General features: G+C 50.5%; 1 protein-coding gene across 1 annotated transcript; it reads right to left on the bottom strand.

Moving 5' to 3' along the window:
- Positions 1–5,641: 5,641 nt before the first annotated feature.
- Positions 5,642–7,681, bottom strand: GSC (goosecoid homeobox). Its single transcript, XM_019744354.2, has 3 exons — positions 7,184–7,681; positions 6,508–6,767; positions 5,642–6,183 (listed from the first exon to the last, which is right to left on the bottom strand). The coding sequence occupies exons 1-3, from the start codon at positions 7,536–7,538 to the stop codon at positions 6,028–6,030; spliced, it is 771 nt and encodes a 256-aa protein (XP_019599913.1). The 5' UTR covers positions 7,539–7,681; the 3' UTR covers positions 5,642–6,027.
- Positions 7,682–14,801: the final 7,120 nt, after the last annotated feature.

The raw sequence follows: 14,801 nt of genomic DNA, 5'->3' as shown, positions 1-14,801 counted from the left end.
GATTTTTCTGGTCCCAGAGTTAGCACTTTGAGCATTTACAAAGGAGGATTAGCCATACTCCATCTGGAAAGAAACATCCCTTGGCCTTGCTGGGTGATGTCAATAATTGGTTTGGGACACGATTAAAGTGGGCAATGTCACCATGAAACTGGCTGGCCAAACACTGTCCAGGGTGATTCAGACCACGCTGGCCTCCAGGTGTCTTTGCAGTGAGCCCCTGCCTGGCTGAGGTACCCCCCCCTCCCCACCCCAACCCTGCAGGAGGAATGCCCTTGCCAGCATGTCGATCTGCCATGTGGCCCTGCGGTGGGGTGGGATCCCTGTCACTGTGCTGTGTGCAACCTGTTTGGGACATAGCACCTGTGTGTAACACATCATGTTTCTCACCACAGGCTGCTGGAAACACTGGTCTTTTCTCTGAAACATTCTGATTTTTAAGATATTTCTGTCCCACCCCACCCTTCCCCCAAAGAAGTTTTAACAAGTTACCATGTGTGAACTCTGAGTGTTGGGTCACTGCAACAGTGGGGGGTGAGAGGGATGATATTCATGCTGCAAACGCACACCCCTTCTCAGTTCAGCAAGGAGCATTTGCCTCCTTAACCTGCAGTGGCCTCTCCCGGGGGCAGCCTCGCCCATAACACACACAACACAGTTGAAGCATTTCATGGGCTAGGCATGATCCAACTAGTAAATCAGTGAGGAAAGGATATGGACACTTTTAAGCTCGGTCCATCTCGGCTACAATGATCTCACTAATTACAGCTTCCATAAATCAGCTCAGGTTAAGGGAAGGGGTACCCACACTTGGGGAAATGCAGTTCAGTGGACTAAATAAACCCAGCCGCTTGATTTGGTCAGCAGACTCGGGAAGACTGCAAAATTAGGAAAACAGAAGGTATAAGTGGAACGAACTCCTGAGGAAAGGAGGGGGGTTGGGAGAGGAATTCTTAAGATGTACTGATGCTTCCCAGGGCGAGACATGTGAGAACAAACGAGGGCTGCTGGAATCCAAAAATTACAGGCCCACTTGAAAAACCGCAATACCATAATTCATCCTGTTTGGTCCGTGGGCCATTTGGACTGCAAAGACAATGGCTTCTTATTTTTTCCAGATTTAACACCAAGCCATGACAAGCAGAGGTCCCCCATATTGTCACACGGCTCTATGACAGGCCTCCGAGAGGCTCATGTTCCCCCAACAAGTAGCCCCAACTGTCAAAAACCCAGCCGGATCCATTTCTTCCAGAACTTTCAAGGAGCTCTGCACTGGCTGCTGCATTTTGTTTTTGTTTTACTTTGAAGAAAAAAAAAGAAAAGAAAAGAAAAGAAAAGAAAAGAAAAGAAAAGAAAAGAAAAGAAAAGAAAAGAAAAGAAAAGAAAAGAAAAGAAAAGAAAACTGCAAGGTCATTTCACAAAACTTGGAAATTGAATTGGAATCCACTCCCAATTCTCTCCTCCTTCACTCTAAATCTTCTTGTCCTAAACCTCTCAGGGAGAATGCAACCTATTATACCTTATCAGATGCTTCCTTGTCTTAAATCCAGGGCAATCACATTTAATTTTGTTAGAGCTTATGTCCTGTGGTCATGCATAAACTCCTAAACCAACAACAATTAAAAACACGGTACATTCTTTAATTCCTTATTTCAATCTACTTATGCAGGGCATTACCCAGCCGATTTGAGGGTGTCTTTCAAAGCACACAATAATCAATGTGTCAGACACTCTGCTGGGTTCTTTATTATCTCTAATCCTCTCTGCCCAAGTCCATTTCGCAGGTGAGGAAGGAACCGGACAGACAGAGAGAGGTTAAGGAACCTTTCCCAGGTCACTGGGCGAACACATGGTCCCATCTGGACGGAGGCTTAAACCAGTGTGGCAGCTGTCCATTTGCCACATCATGTTACTCGGACCTCCTCAGGCTGAAATTCCAGCTTCTTAAAGGTGTGCAATGAACAAAGTGAATTTGGGGGACCTGAGATAGGGACCTAAAGATCTTTAGGTAGGGGTGGGGGGAACTTGGTGCCTAAACTATTCTACTTGAGTCACTTAAAACCTCATCCAGTTCAGATAATGAGCTCCCTGTCACCTCTACCTCCTGGCCCCCTTACCCCACACGCAAAGGAAAGAGGAATCTGCCAGCTTCACTCTCACACATAGCCATTAAAATGACATCCGTCACACAGGCTTAGAACATTAGCTCAAAGTTCAAAAGCTGGTGAAAGGCGACTTGATTGAAGAACTGTCATTGAGATATACTCTCCATGGGTGCGGTTTGTAAAGCAATTGTTTTCAAGCCCTTTGCCCTCCCACCCAGGCCCAGCCCACTGCTAAGAATAGAGAGAACACACCCTCCGCTCAGTGGAGCATATTTAGAATCCGAGAACCCCCGTTTCTTCCCCCACACACTCCACTTCTCCTTACTTGTCAGCTCCCTGCTGCCAGGGCCCTCCTTGGCCCAGATGACCTGGAACACCTGGAAGCCATTACCCCATCCATACCTTGCAACCACTCCAACAGGTATGTGGGAAGAGTCTGCTCAGGTCTGGGGGTTCAGAGCCTGCTCTGCCATTTACTATTGTCCCAGGCAAAGAATTTAGTCTGAGCCTCCATTTTCCATCTGCATAATGGCCGCAGTTCCCACCTCCTGAGGGCCTGAGATGTGTATGGAAGGACTCTGCAGTGGAAAGTGCTAGACTAATAATGTAAGGGGTTAGAATTGCTACTTTTCTTTGCCAGTCTGTCTGGCACTTTGCAGCAGATTAATTCCTGTGTCCCCAGGGGAAACCGCAGTCATTTGCTGTTGAACTTTCATACACAGCTAGTATCACCACCAAAAAGAACAGTCTGGGTTCTGTGAGGCAGCCTGATCTACAGAAATCACAAGAGCTTTGTCCCTTTGTGCCTCAGTTTGCTCAACTGTGAAATGGGGAGAACACCTTTCAGTTTCAGGGGAGGTGTTGTACAGACTGGAAATCACTCAGGCAGTGACCTGACTTATGCCTTGCCCATTTGAATATGTATGCACACCACTTTCCAACACCATGATCCAAATTCCCACCGAAGACAATTACAAGGCCCAAAGATAACACTTGAAGATCAAGTACCTTCTGCTCTGTGACGCCAATGCCAGGCTAAGACAATGGTTTGAGCCCTACAGCTGACTGGGGAATGCAGAAGGAAGATGGGCGGACTATAATTAGACAGACCATCCTGACATTTCCCTCTTCATGCCAGATGTTTATTATGTTTATTTCCTGTGAGCTGGGCCGATCACTTCACAGGGGCCTCCAGCGTGCAGACGTGGACAGGGAAAAAGCTTTGGCTCGCCACCTCTGGCCTGCCTGGGGCCAAGCAGGGAGCAGCTCTCCAGTTCTGCATACCCTCTCATCTTGGCTTTTCACCAGGTGCTCTTGGGGAAAGTGTCTTAGAACCACTCCTCCCTCAAGCCTCCTCTCCGTCATTCGCTGTGGACCCCTCTCCAGACTAGACAAATGCAGATTTTTTTTTAAAAAAAAATAGGTTTAAAAAAATCTAGATAAATTGATTTTCCCTTATATAGGGAGTCCGAGAACAAGTTATGAATTAAGAGACACAAAGGAATTAATAGAGTTCTGGAGACGTCAAGTCTCTCAGGGTGGAATGATGCTGCCCACCTCCTTCTTACGTTAAAATGTGCCAGACTAACGGAGTACTGAAGGAGGGTTGGAAGCCACGGCTCATTCTGGACTCCCATGCAGGCTCACCCCTCTCCAGTGAGACAGGGGACAGCATCCAGGAACAGTGACCAGGGAGCAGAAGTGCACGGCAGGCAAGAGTCTCACCCTGGAAGTGTGATTTCTAAGGAGGAGGCATAAAATCCATTGCAAGATTCATTTGAAATTAATGTATCGGCCTCTTTGAGTAGGTCTCACCAGAACTGGTATTACTGGAAACATTTCCAATTATGGTAAAAGACTTATTTGGACAAAGATGGTGTGCCCCTTTACTTCTTCCAAGCTACATGTTGGTTAAAGTATTCCACCTTTCTGAACTTGACCTTCCTCATTTATAAAATGGTGAAAACATTCCCCATTTCCAAGTTCTTGAAAAGTAAAATGAGATCATGTACACAAATCTTGACGTGCTGGGTCTGACACAAAATAAATCATAACATTTAAAAGAAAATAAGTAGCCACAGTGAAGGATTCCCCCTATGCCAGTCACCACTCTGCATGAGTTGGCGTCGTTAATATACACGACAACCCTGAGAAGCAGAAACTATTACTGTGCCCATTTTACAGTCATAGAAAGCGAGGGACAAAAGGGGTTAAGTAATTTGCCCAAGGTCACAAATGATGGGGTCTCCATGTGAAGAGGCCATCTTGCCCCTCTAGGCAGACCTGCCCTCCAAACTGAGCCCCTCTTTTCGTTCAGGAATACTCCTTATTAAAAAGGCATGACTGGGAATCACTTCATATTTCACGTGTCACTTCACCTGCTCCAGGAGTACCTTTTAAATGTACAAGAAGCTGTGAAAAAAAACACTGCTTCTTGTAAAAATCTGTTACCTTGCAAGTGCTCTGTTCCACAGCCAGGACGCACAGCCTGCCCCTGGGGAGCCCTTACAACAAATGCAGGCAGCAGCACTGGAGGAAGCACAAGCTCACCTACTCCCAGGCAGCAGATACAGTGTGCTTAGCCGGGCAGTTCTGAGCCTTAGCTTCCTGGTCTATAAAATGGATTTAATGCAAAACCGATGAAGTTTAACACAGTGGAAGCCATTCCTGCTGGTCCTTGGCCTCCACCCCACGCCCCGATGGTCCGGGGAACCACGCAGAAGGCATGCTCTTGCTGCGTCCCTGTCTCAAAGGCTTAACAGGTACCCGGAAGCTTCTTTGGACTTTTCCGGGTACCGCCGGCGGAGTGCACTGAGCGCTCCCGCCACTCCTCTGGCCAGAGCTAGTGCAGAGGGGAGATAGCTTGAGGGACAAAGCGGGAGGCATGGGCACTCCCACCTCGCAGTGGCTCCTCTGCCAGCTCGCTCTTAGACCTGGTTGGCCAACACATCACTGGGGCCAAAATACCTGGGGAGAAGCATGATGGACCCAGCACCGGTGGGGTCTCCAATGTGTCCTGGGGCTCGCAGCTCATAGCCACCCCGCAGGAGGGAGACATGCCCATCAGGGTTGTGGATTGGAAACACTAGCCCTGGAGAAGGAGGCAGTGGAGCGACCATGAAACATCCAGGGAAGCCTCCGGAGAGAGGGCAAGTTTACTGCCTAATTTCACCCAAGCACCCTTCGCCTTAGGTCTGGGGATTTCGCAAGAGCAGGGCCTCGTGAGCCGTCTGAGCAGCTGGGAGGGTAGCTCCCAGTTTCCCCTAGCTCCCGAGTAGATCCTGCTTTCCGGCTAAGGCGGCGACAAGGAGGGAGTCCTGGCTCTACCCGCGGCCTGGGGGAACTGGAACCCCGGGCTGTCCCTCTCATGGAAATGTTACACCCTTCTCCTTCTCCCGCCCCCCCACCCCGCCCCAAAGGACCTCGGCAATGTCACTCTCCACCCCTTCCTGGAGACCTAGAGACGAAGTGTACTTTTTAACCAGGACACCCGTCCTGTGACTGATTCGTACCCAGTTTCTTTCTTGCTTTTTTTTGGACAAGTCAGAGCTGCCCAATTTTTCTTCGGAAGCTACAGACTAATAGATTTATTTTCTGGGCCACTGATGGTGGTGGTGGCGGAAGGGTACGAAATACGGAATGTGGCCCGTCTATATCGCCATCACTTTATTGTATTGTCACCGTTAACTTAACTATAAATACTACGGTGGGGAGCGAGGCACCGGCGGCCTCTGGCCGCGGGGCTCAGAGGCCCCGCGCGGCCCCGACCCCAGGCGCCGGCCCTCCGGGCTCTGTACACTATTTACAGCTCCTCGTTCCTCTTTCTCGACCCCCTCCCGCAAGGCAGCGCGTGTGCAAGAAAGTAGCATCGTCTGTCTGTGCAAGTCCTTCGAGTTAGGCAAGTGCCACGGCCGGCCCGCGGCCGTCAGCTGTCTGAGTCCAAATCGCTTTTACCTTCCTCTTCCCTCTTCTCCGGCGACGCCTTCGACGACGGCTTGTTCCACTTCTCGGCGTTTTCCGACTCTTCAGACGAGGACCGCTTCTGCCGCCTCCATTTGGCCCGGCGGTTTTTAAACCAGACCTGTTGCACAAGGGAGGACAAAACAACAGTTTGGATCAAAGGCGCGTTCCCCAATGCCTGCGCACCCCCGGGCTTGGTGTGGCAGCCCCGCAAACTCTGGGCGGAATCCGGATCTAGATACCCCGCGAGCGCGCGCGAGCGCCAACAAAAAGAGAGGAGACTTGCTCCCGCTTCCGCATTTTCATCCAACTTCCTGGGCCTAAAGCGCCCTCCAGCAGCCTCCGGGCCGCCACTGGGGTGTTTTTCAAGTGCAGGGAGATTGAAGGAGGACTGGGCAAACCCAGGCAGGGCCTGTAGGCGCACCGGGCAGGGCCCCGCGCCTACCTCCACTTTCTCCTCGCGGAGATGCACCTTCCGGGCCAGCTGCTCTCGTGTACCCACGTCTGGGTACTTGGTCTCCTGGAAGAGGTTCTCCAGCGCTTCCAGCTGCTCGTCGGTGAAGATGGTGCGGTGCCGCCGCTTCCGCCGGCAGTGCAGCTGGTTGAGGAGCTGCAGCTCGGTGCGCGACAGCGTGCCCACGTTCATGTAGGGCAGCATCTGGTGCGGTACCGGGGACACCAGCACCGAGCCGGGGCCCTCATAGCCTGCGACAGAGTAGAGCGCACGGTCAGCCGCTCCCCTTGCCACCGCGCACACGCCCGCCCGCAACCACTCCAACTTTAAAATCGTCTACAAGGGTGTGCTAGGAATTGTGCGCGGAAATCGAGGGTGCAGGGAAATGAAGGAGCGTGTCAGATAGTCCAACAGTTAAAGAATCTCTATGCCCGTCTCCCTACGCAGGCACTGAGTTACATTTTCCGCTAACTCGCATAAAGTTTGCAGCAAATGTGCAAACCCCAGCGCCCGACCGGCAAAAAATAAGGGGGGGGTGGGGTGGGATGCAGATTTGCAAGAGGAGAAAACTTTGTGCAAAGTGAAAAAGCAAGCGCCACCACCCGCCGACGCCCCAGGAGCTTGCGACCGCGGCAGGCGGCGAAGGCCAGCGCGAGCGCGACCCTACCTGGGGCAGTCGGGACGCAGGAGCACTGCTGGGCGCCCAGCGGCGGCACGGCCCCGCAGCAGGCCGGGCCCACGGGCGCCGCCTGCACGTGCAGCTGCCCGTAGAAGTAGTTGTTGTAGCCGAGTCGGGAGCTACCCACCGCGGCCGAGAGGCCTGCGCCGCCGGGGGCCACGGGGCGCGGGTAGAAGGCCCCATAGTCCGAGGAGGCGCCGCCGCCGGCGCCGTAGAGCGAGTCCCCGTGCAAGGCCGGGAAGACGACCGGAGCCGCGGCGCTGGGAGCCACCGGCAGCACCGAGTCCTTGCAGCGCGGCCGGGCGGCCAGGATGTTGTCGATGCTGAACATGCTGGCGGGCATCCCCGATCCCCGCGCCGGGATGGTGGGCAGCGGGGACGCGCCGAGGAAAGAGCCTCAAAATGGGGGGGTCCACTCTCCTGAGCCGGACCAAACCGAAAGAGAGCGCCGGCGAGCGCGCGGCCCTGCACCCCTCCCCGCCCCCTGCGTCCGCTCTCCCTCCTCCCACCCTCCCCTCGCCGCGGCGTTCGCTGAACTCAACCCGCGGGTAGGATGGAGTTTAGCCCAGCTGAACCTCTTGTTGGTTTTATACTGAGTCGACGTCATCCTGGATTTAGTTCCTGGTAATATGCAGATGACAAACAGAACCAGATTTGGCCCTTTCTGTTCCTTTGGGTGGTGGGGCTTTTGGAAGGGGGAAGGGGGAGAGGTGCCAAGGGGAGGGGGTTACGGGGCCTGAAAAGAGATTGTGGATTGAGAATTAATGAAATTAACCTAATCTTTTCCATTCAGCCTCCCCGCCGCGGGCCGGGGGAGCTGGGAGGGCGTCCTAATTGCCCCGGTTAATCTCATTAATTCCATTGTGCGGCCGCAGTTAACAACTCCCTCCTCCCGACCTCTCCGCCCCCACCCTTTTCCCTCAGATTCGGTCCTATTATTGGGTGCGATTTCCTCTGCGCGAAGCTCAGATTCATTGTGGCCGATTTTATTTTGGGGTTACTTTTCTGTTTTCTCCTTTCCGAATTTGTTTTGTTTTAGAAAATGTGAGGGGCTGCATCCTACCTCAAGCAGGATTGAAAATCCCGCTCTTCTTCCGGGCCCCAATGCACCCACCGCCTAATTTCACCTCTATTTTCTTTTATCTTGAGATTCTCTCCCTAACGGCGTTGGTTAACCCCCTCCAACCCTTTTGTTTTGCAAAGGCCAACATTTGTAAAGGTAAAAACCGATGGAAGTGGTGCATCGTATTTCTTTAAAATATGCATAGTTTTGCAGTCACTTTGGGTCCGAAAACTATTATAGCAGTCGCCTTACACAGCGGAAACCAAATTCAGCCACTATTTAAAACTGGCCACCAAAAGTAGCACTGAAGCGATGCTTCCAGCCGCTTCCTGCGTGGATGTCGGTAGGTTTTGTGTGTTTTTTTCTTTTCTTTAATTATTATTTTTGGAAATGGGGTATCTCCTCCCCCAAACTATTTGTTTCAATCAAAAAAAAAAAAATGTGGCTTTAGGGATTTCCTACCACCCTCCCCAACAATTGATCGCATTTTTCCCTTCCGACTTGCCGGGTCCCTAACAGGGACAAGCCCTTAGCTGTCCTTCATCCGCAGGCCCGGCCTGGGCTCCCCCGGCACCGGCGGCCTGGCCGAAGCCCGGCTCTGCTCGCGGCAAAAAGCCGCCTTGATTTGCAGGATCCTCGGCGCGGCCCTCCCGCCCGCGGGAGCCTCTGGAGACGCATCCAGCGCAGGCGACCGAGCGCCCTGCGAGAAGGTAGGCGACGTTGCGCGCGGAACGAAAACTGGCCCCGAGGTCCTACGGATCCGCCGCAAGCCCCAGTCCTGCAGCGCGGTCTTTTCTCGGTCCTTCGTGCAGGTAACTCTAGCCACTTCAGGGGAAGGAGAAGTGCCGGGCCCAGGCGAGACCTCCGAGTGCCGAGAGGTGGGGAGCACTTCGGAATAAGGTCCGCCTTTCACACACTGTTTTTCGCTGTTTTTCTCCCTAGTTAACTAACAGCCGTCCCCGCAGGGTTGTCTGAAGTCGCCGCACTAAAGCTAAGAATGTGGGCTGCCTCCTCCCCGATGCTGGGGCAAAGGGGAAAGGGCACTTGTCAACTGTTGTTCCCGGATCAGAGGAGCGCTTGCGCGGAGGTTTGGTCCTACCCGGGCGCAGAAATCCTGCGGCGCTAGGAGTGGCGGGGAGAAGCTCGGCGGTGGCGCTTCTCCTGCTAGGCCTCCCGGCTTGGACCTCGTCGCCCTCACGCCCAAACGCCCACCCGCTAGTGGCCCAAGAGCCTTGCTTCTTTGAGTGCTGAGCAAACTAGAAAGTGGTTGTAGGTGGAGGTTAGAGCAGGACAGGACAATTTAGCGAGGCGATGGATTTCTTTTTTTTAAACAAGAAAAACCGCTCCCAGAGGAAGGAGTGTGATCCTCCCCTTCAGAGAGGTCAGGTCTAGGGAAAGAAGTGTAGCGCCTTCCCTCTCCTACCAACTAGGGATAGAGGCATTTCCCTACCCCCGGTTCTCAGGGACTTAAAAATCACGTTTCCGGGCACACACATTCCTCCCAATCTTTCCCGGATTTAATTCCACAGGGCAATTGGTGGAAGACAATTAGAGGCTACAACTTCATCAGGAACTCTGGCTGCATTTGTGTTTGTGGCTGGGCGCGCGCGGCGGTGGCGCGTGAATGGCTCTTTTGAGACCTTTCCTGAGCCTGGCAGAGGCAGAAGCGCCACGGGAAACCGGAGCAGAGTTCTTGTCGGTTTCTGCAAAGATGCTCAGACCAGCGCGCAGCGGAGACTTCACCGCAGATCCAAAGGAGCGCCTCGGAGTTTTAAAATCAGGCAACCTTCCTCACTCACGCCACTCTGCCTCTTTCCACTTGGTAGATTTTAAAAAAGAGATTTAGCAAACCCCTAGACTTCTCCCCGTGTTTTCCTGTAGCCCTCCCACTGAACCACCGACTCCTGGAAGGTGGAGCACGGTACGTCGAGTCAGAGTTCTAGACCAAACTTTGCCATTTTGCAAATCATCCCTCCTCTTTAGGCCTTAGTTGATTGAATCAATGCCAACGTTCATTGAGTCCCTTACAACCCTAACATTTAATGAGGCTTCGTTAATTGTCACCAGTTCGCCAAGGAGAGTGTGGGTGGACTTAGGGGCATTTTTCAGCTCTTTCATTAGGACAAAGGAGTGTGCTGTCCCCAACCCCACCCGAGGGCAGGGTCTGGGTATCAGTTGGACCCAAGATAAGGAAAAGTGATTGGAAAGTTCTGTTCTCCTGCAGAGGGGACTTTCCGGGAAGAGGTCACAGGAACCTCAAGACCACCGTACTCCAATTATTCAACCAGCTCTCTGGGAGCTCACCCCCGGCGCGGTAGGGCCTCCCCCTCCATTTTGCCCTTCAATCTGCTGGAGCTCCACTGTGTCCGCGGGGAGGCAGGAGCCAGGAAGGCAAGTCAGGGGCGCCACCACCTCTTCCTCTGGCCGAAACCCACAAGTGTCCGCAATGCGCTAAACAAACAATCAGCGGCCTCGCGTCGCCCGGTGCAATTGGAATAACAAATGCGACGCACGTAAATTGCCCACCTCGTGTTGCTACGCGATTGTTTGTCTGCCCCGCATGCACCGCTCAGCATGGGAGGACCGCAATCGGCAGATGCGGCTAGTGAGCGCTTAGGTCGGAGATGCAGTAAACACGCCGCTGATTTTCCCTATTATCACCCAAACACGATTTCACACAAAGCAATCACCACGCAGAAGTCTATGAAAATGTGTTTGTTGAAGAGTCAGTCGCCTTGGTAATAGCCCTCATTTTTAAGATATTAAAGAATAGATCAGCGGATTCTGCATGCATAAGGTATATCCGCGGTTCCGCATCTATCTAGGCGCTTTTGCGCAGCAGTCATTGCTAAATTGATTCATAGAGCGTAGATTAAATTGCTTCTCTGATTTAAAGCAGAATGTCCAAATTTGGAGTGTGCGTCTGGATATCTCATCCCGCCCCAAGATACCTTCATCAGGGAGAAAACTGTCGCCCACTACACACACACATACACACACTCGCACCCATGGCTGTTAAAAATAAATGCATATGCGGCCCCAACTTCTTACGGTTTCAGGAACTTTCTTTTCTTAATTATTTCAGCCTCTTGCCCGGTCAGAGCAGAGTTCATAATCAGATGAGTTTAAGTAAGGTTTTTCGTGGCATGCAAAAAGTTGGCCTGCCATTTTCGAAGGTACGGAGCCCCCTAGCAGGGCGAGTTAGCGGGTCAGAGGAATTAGGGACAATACACAGAGCCGGCTGCAGCCTCTGCACAGCGTCCAGACCGCGCACAGTTTTCACAGAGCAGATTGGCGTTATTGTTTGTATTTGGGCTTAACAAGAAATCCAGTGCCTCAAAGCTAGTGCTCAATACCCGATCCACGGTCCTGCTGCTTCCTCGAGGACACCTTCAGTAGCCTCGGGGTGTTTCCCGTGTGAGATTAGGTGGGTGGAGTAGAACACCCGGCACAAATGCCACCCCACTAAGGCGCAGCACGCACTAGGGCGCCCGCATTCAGCGGGACGTGGGGACAATTACTACGAGCTGAGTTTTGCTCAAAGTTTTGCAACATTCCAAATAAACACACTGAGCCCCTGAGAACGAAATAATCAAGGTGTTAGGAAAAGTCAGCATAACACGGGGGGGGGGAAGAAGAGGGTGTCGAAAAATGACGTGTTCCCGCAGCATCAGAAAAAAACAGCTCCGGGTTTCCAGGGTTGCAGGAATCGGCTTTCCGCTGAGCTATTTACAAAAGTTTGTTTCAAAGCGATTGCACCGTTGCTTTTGCAAATCACAGAATGCAAATGACGATAATTTGTTCTCAGTGGAACTTTCTCTTGAAATGATTAGCGAAGTCAGTCATTTGAAAATTAGAGCGAATGCACAGACGGTTCCGAAACCCCTCGCTAACCGATATCAGCTTCTAAAGTTTTCATTCATGTAAACCTCATTAATGAAGATCTTTTATTTAAACGTCAAGGGGATTTGAAATTTAGAGTAAATTATGAAGCTTGTATGTCTAGCCAAGTCATGGGTCAAATGCATTTGTGAAAAACTGCTAAAAGAGCATATGGTTTTGAATTTTTCTACAATGACTAGTGTTTAAATAAATTGCTTGTACTGCTTAACTTCATGTGTAATTTTGACAGAAATTGGCCTATAGCCTTTTGATATGTAAACATTTCAGCCTTTTATGCGGTATAAAAAAGACACTTGCTCTTTAGGATCAGCTCAGGCAGTCACCCTGTAATTCAGAAAGCTGGCACCTACCATTACATTCTTGCTAGATTTCAACTTTCAAGTGGCAGCCTCAGGGAGGAAAAAAGAAAGAAAGAAGTAAAGAAAGAAAGAGGATATTTCAAAAGCAGTGTCCATTTGGGATTAAAAGCTGCAAATAAGGTGAGAACGTGCCACTTACTATCTGAAAGAAATGGATAAACCATAGTTATTAAAGAACATTTTCTGTCATTTTTCTTTAAGCCAGCCAGTCTGAGGGGACACTTACGCAAGGCTGGGACTGACTGGTATGTCATTAAATGCTTGTCTTAGAGCCGAGCCAATCAGTCCAACATACAAAGTGGTGTTAAAAAATCTAGGTATCACTTCAGGATGTTACCAGCGAAATAGCTCTGTGTCACAGAACCCATTAAGGGGCAAAAATCACTCATTCTCGGAAGAGAGTCATCCTTGCATGGAATCACTGGACACAAATGGCATATCTGAGCCATGCACGGGGCTGTTGCTGGGAGATGCAAAGTCGGTGCAGGACACAGTTCAGACTGCTCTGAGCTGCTAGAGTTTCTAAAACAAGTATAAATCTGCATAAACCCATTTGCTGCTAATATATCCGCCTCCCATAAATAAGCATTGGAATGTGGATTGGACGGCAGGTCGCCCAGGAGGAAACAGAGCAAGTGCCCCTCAGGTTGCCTAGTGCTAGACAGGGGCCCACATGTGGAGTTGGTGAGCTAGGGCAGGGCAGGCACCGCCTGCCTTCCCCTCTGTTCTCCTGGTCCTGCCCGTATTTATGCTATATGTCAGCTTTGTTATATACAGACTTTCCGAGAGACATCGCCCCTTTTGTGAAGTTTCAGAGGAATTGGGGGTTGGGAGGAGGACGCTCATGAAGCAACAGAGACCCGTTTCTTTGTACACAGTTTAACCTTCCTAACAAACTGAGATCTCTTTATAAAAGCTGAGCCGGGCGAAATGTAATTAAGAAAAAAGACTCACAGAGAAAGACAGGAGGAGGTGTTTTATTTACATTTCTTATGCATTCCAACACATCATATTGTGGGAGGCAAACCGGAAAGAAAAGGACACATTTCATGACATAAAGAAGACACCAGGCTTTTTTCTTTCCCCCCTAAGCGTTCTACATTCCGGTCCAAACTTTCTGTCCATTTTGAAATGAATAAGGGTAATTTTTTTTCATTAGCTGTAATTTAAAAATTCTTGGAAAAACAATTGATTTGCTAGTAAAATAGTTCCAAAGCTTTTAGCTGCTTAACTTTCAGAAACTTACCCCAAAAATGTGTGTGTGACCAAAGTTATCTAGACAAGATATATATGTTGGGTAAAAGAGGGACACTTAGTACTTAAAACATAATTTGGGAGGGTGAAGGTTTTCTTTTTTTGATTTTTTTAAAGAAAGAATATTATAAAATCAAACTGAAAATTACAGGAAAAGATACCCGTACTTGGGGGGCTGTTACATGTATACAATTTGGGGTGTAGAGAAGTTACACAGTGGAGATAGGTGCAATAGGCAACTTTATTAGTGTATTTGTCTTTGAAAGAGGATTTGATAAAAAGGTCCTTTGCTGGTAGGTCATCTTAAGATCTGGATGTAAAATGTATATGAGGGAGCATTGTCAATTCTTTTTAATCATCGAAGTGAGGAAACTCACAAGCACATCTCTAGATGCGTCTTGTCCTCGGAGTAGCTGCTGAGGGCGACTCCAGCTTGCTTCAACCTCACTATCGGGTTTTGAATAGTTTTCTGAACTCCGAGAAGGGCACTCACTTGGGCCCATTAATTCCTGACTGTCTTTTAAAGAAGCAGCCGATCTCCCTCAAAAATCAAGACTTTTGAAGCCTAAAGAGTCAAGCAGAGTAATAGGAAATGGGGAGGGGTGGGGGAAGCCACTGTCAGAGGTCACAGGTCATGCCCCCCCCCCTTCATGCTACCATCAGAAGGATCTGACGCTGTGACTCAACTGTAGCTTGGCCTTGCTATGAGCACAAGAGGCTGAGTCCTTACCAGCCTGTCTGGAGAATTCAGGCCAGTTCTCTGCTTGTTCCTTATGGGAAAAAGGAGAATTCCCAGGAACAACCTCAACTTTCAGTTTGTTTGATTTGTGTTGGGAGCTTTCATTGGTTTTTCTTAGCCAGGAATACACACACTGTCCTACACACACACACACACACACACACACACACACACACACACACGCACACACACTCCTCCTCTCCTAACCTCTGACTCCTTTGTTTTGCACACTTGACCATTACTGGGCCAGTCAATCCCAATACCAGCTCCCTGGTCACCCCACTTCTG

This window comes from Rhinolophus sinicus, linkage group LG03 (genome assembly GCF_036562045.2).
Source record: "Rhinolophus sinicus isolate RSC01 linkage group LG03, ASM3656204v1, whole genome shotgun sequence".
Classification (NCBI taxonomy): Eukaryota; Metazoa; Chordata; class Mammalia; order Chiroptera; family Rhinolophidae; genus Rhinolophus; species Rhinolophus sinicus.
This window is presented reverse-complemented; position numbering and strand designations above follow the sequence as displayed.

Excerpts from the sequence above, each read along its gene's own strand:
- GSC (XM_019744354.2), bottom strand. The coding sequence starts at position 7,538 with ATGCCCGCCAGCATGTTCAGCATCGACAACATCCTGGCCGCCCGGCCG. Across the intron at positions 6,768-7,183 it reads CTGCGTCCCGACTGCCCCAG|GCTATGAGGGCCCCGGCTCG; the intron begins GTAGGGTCGCGC and ends ACTCTGTCGCAG. Across the intron at positions 6,184-6,507 it reads TCCGCGAGGAGAAAGTGGAG|GTCTGGTTTAAAAACCGCCG; the intron begins GTAGGCGCGGGG and ends CTTGTGCAACAG.